The 2,781-nt window shown below is 40.6% G+C and overlaps 1 protein-coding gene across 4 annotated transcripts in view; it reads right to left on the minus strand.

The window, feature by feature from the left end:
* Positions 1–631: 631 nt before the first annotated feature.
* LOC102591634 (cyclin-dependent kinase E-1) overlaps positions 632–2,781 on the minus strand; it is a 37,492-nt gene continuing 35,342 nt past the window's right edge. Inside the window, exons 14-16 of one of the 4 annotated variants that reach the window (XM_006362651.2) lie at positions 1,651–1,869; positions 1,463–1,569; positions 632–1,076 (exon numbers count right to left, since the gene is read on the minus strand). In XM_006362651.2, the coding sequence (XP_006362713.1) occupies positions 1,501–1,569; positions 1,651–1,869 (288 nt within the window). In that variant the 3' untranslated portion in view covers positions 632–1,076; positions 1,463–1,500. Of the gene's footprint in view, positions 1,140–1,462; positions 1,570–1,650; positions 1,870–2,781 lie in introns of all 4 variants that reach the window. The other 3 variants (XM_006362649.2, XM_006362648.2, XM_006362650.2) reach the window with 3 other exon arrangements.

The following is a 2,781-nucleotide window of genomic DNA, read 5'->3' on the forward strand; positions in this document are numbered from 1 at the left end:
GTTCCAATCACAAAACCCAGCTTCCTCTTAGCTTGCAAAGCAATTCGCATGGACCTCCGCCATAACCCATAGTTCTCCGATCCTGTCAACTTAACAGGACAGAGCACAGATCCTGGAGTATCCGATGGATGCAAGTAGAGAGGGTGTGTGTAAGGAATAACGAGCTCATTTTCAGTAGCCATTGTTGTTGATCCGATCTCTAGCTCTGATACCATGTTAAGTCCTCCAATGGAGGTTCTGTGAGTCTAAGAGGAAGAAGATCAACAGTAAAGAATAAAATTGTGTATTGTATTGAATGAATCGGTTACAGATCTACAGAATATATATACATGTGCTTTACCTCACACCACTGATCAAGTTAGTTATAACTAACTTGTACAATTAACTAAACTACTCTGCCACGTCAGCTAATCTACAACTAACTAACTAATTTAGCTAATTTACTAACTAGCTAACTAATTGTAGTGTCTTCAATAAGTTGAAGCTTTTGGAGGACGAAGACCAACTAATAAAGAAATAGGATGCAACAGGTACGAACACAAGGATTTAGAGCTTTGTATCAAAAGTAAAATTATTTGGAGAATTTAAATGAAAATTGACTGGAAAACTTAACATAATAACATTGGGGAAACAGAGGAAGAAGAAACATCATACTATTTGTTGCTTAGAAGAGTGAAATGTTAAATTGGATTTTTGCATAAATACATTACCATCTGCAGTTGCTGAAGATTACTGGAGGGTATCCCAACTCATGTACTATTCATTTGTACATCCATTCCGTACTTAACTATACATCATTTCTAACTTTTTAAATTGCAATGTCATCGATGGTAATTCCTACCAATGAGTAAAGACGATACATTGATAATTGGTTGGTGTACATATTATTTGTATACACAACTCTATAATAATGGATAGCTGACCATCACTATCACTGATCTGTTACTGACTGCTGATATATCTCATCCACAACACAAGTTATTCTTTACGCAATCATCTTTGACCGAGACACTAAAGACATTGCGTCTCCAAGTCTGACATACTACTGCCTGTCTGTAAACCCTCTTCAGCTTCATCTACTTGTGTCCATTAACATTCAGAATCAAGTCAGCTTCAGAAATGTTAATCCACCTGCTATGCTAAAAAAGAAGAGAAATTATTGTCTTCCATGACATTACAGCCCTCAAGTAAAAAATGCGAAGGCATCTTTACTTCTTTTCTTGTGAACAACATAACATGAAATTCAAAAGACCAAAAAGTCAGCAACCCAGAGCTACTCAAAAAATCCCATAACTAAAAAGGAGGAAAACATCAATTTGAAAACGTTCTGGACGCTACTGCCGTTTGCCTGCTAGTTTAGCCACTAGAGACAATAAGAGAATGAGAGGAGGGATTCACTAAAACAGACAGTAAAAGATAGGAACTTTCTACTTTCAGAGGGGAAAGGGAATACAGAATATACCAGAGTTGTATGTGCATGATTGTCACTGAAAAAGACTTTCAGAACCGTCGAGATTTCTGTTGTGGAGGGTATCCAGGTATTCCCATTCCTGGATCTTTCCTTCTCATCTGCTTGACATCCAAAAGCATTAATCAATTTAGGGATCAGAACTACCAAAAGTATAATAATGCCAGGCTGACTAAAGCAACCTGCTGCTGATGTGCCTGAGCAGCAACACCGCGCTGCATGGGCATGTTTCCCGGGTTCATTCCAGCACCCATGCCAGCTTGAGAAGCAAGATTATAAGCAGACATGCCCTGAGGTTGCATCCTTGGCATGTTGACCATTTGCATCGGTCGGGGTACAGATCTAGTTGGCATAACATGGGGACCATGCATGCCACCAGATGCTGCATTTCCAGATGATACCTGCCCCAACAAATAGTAATATGAGCAAGATGCAATTGACAATATGGCGTCATACTAATCCTTTAGAATGATGATACTTGGTTATATAAAAATTGCAGAACACCAAGATAATTCACATATGTTCAATGTTTTAAGTAATATGGTAGATACATATGGCATTTTTTCAAGAGCATGAAGATTTTTTTCAGTGACGAAAGAAAAGAACAGGTCTTAGGGAAATGAATTAGCATTTGAATCTAAGATCATCTAGAAGGCATTATATAAAGGACTACTACCCATGCAACCACCTGCACTGTACGAACATAACCCCTCCAAACACCCGGTGGAGACAAATCAAGCCTAGTGTGCTCTTGATTGCTCTTTATGTCCTAATTTTTGAAATTGATGTCATCTATGTGGAAAGGAAGGAGATTATCATGCACCTACTGTGGATAGCAATGTCACTGACTAACTATTGCAAATATTCCTATACATTGCTGGTTTGACGTGGGTAATGCAGAGGATCACAACTCAACTACTTCACTGTTTGAAGCAGAAGGATTAGGACTGGCAGGGGGACCGGGTCGGCCCGCCCCGGCCCGCGACCGGTTCGAGAACCGGCTCGCCGGACCCGGTCCTATCAAAATCTCGCGGGATGGGGGCCTTCGGGATAGGGGACCGGTACCGGTCCGGTTCACCCGTTGGTCCCGGTCGACCCGGCCCGGATGAACCGGCCGGTTCGCGGGATCCCCTAACATTTTTTTTTTTTAATTATATCCGTTGGGGCAACGGCTAGTGGGCCCTCCCAACGGATTTATTGACTGTTTTTTCCCTTCCCCAACACCCCCTACCACCCCTACTTTTAATACTTTAATTTAAATCCTCAAGTTATCATAAATACACTTTAACCCACTTTTAATATTATAAATACCC

This window comes from Solanum tuberosum, unplaced genomic scaffold (genome assembly GCF_000226075.1).
Source record: "Solanum tuberosum cultivar DM 1-3 516 R44 unplaced genomic scaffold, SolTub_3.0 scf00408, whole genome shotgun sequence".
Lineage (NCBI taxonomy): Eukaryota > Viridiplantae > Streptophyta > Magnoliopsida > Solanales > Solanaceae > Solanum > Solanum tuberosum.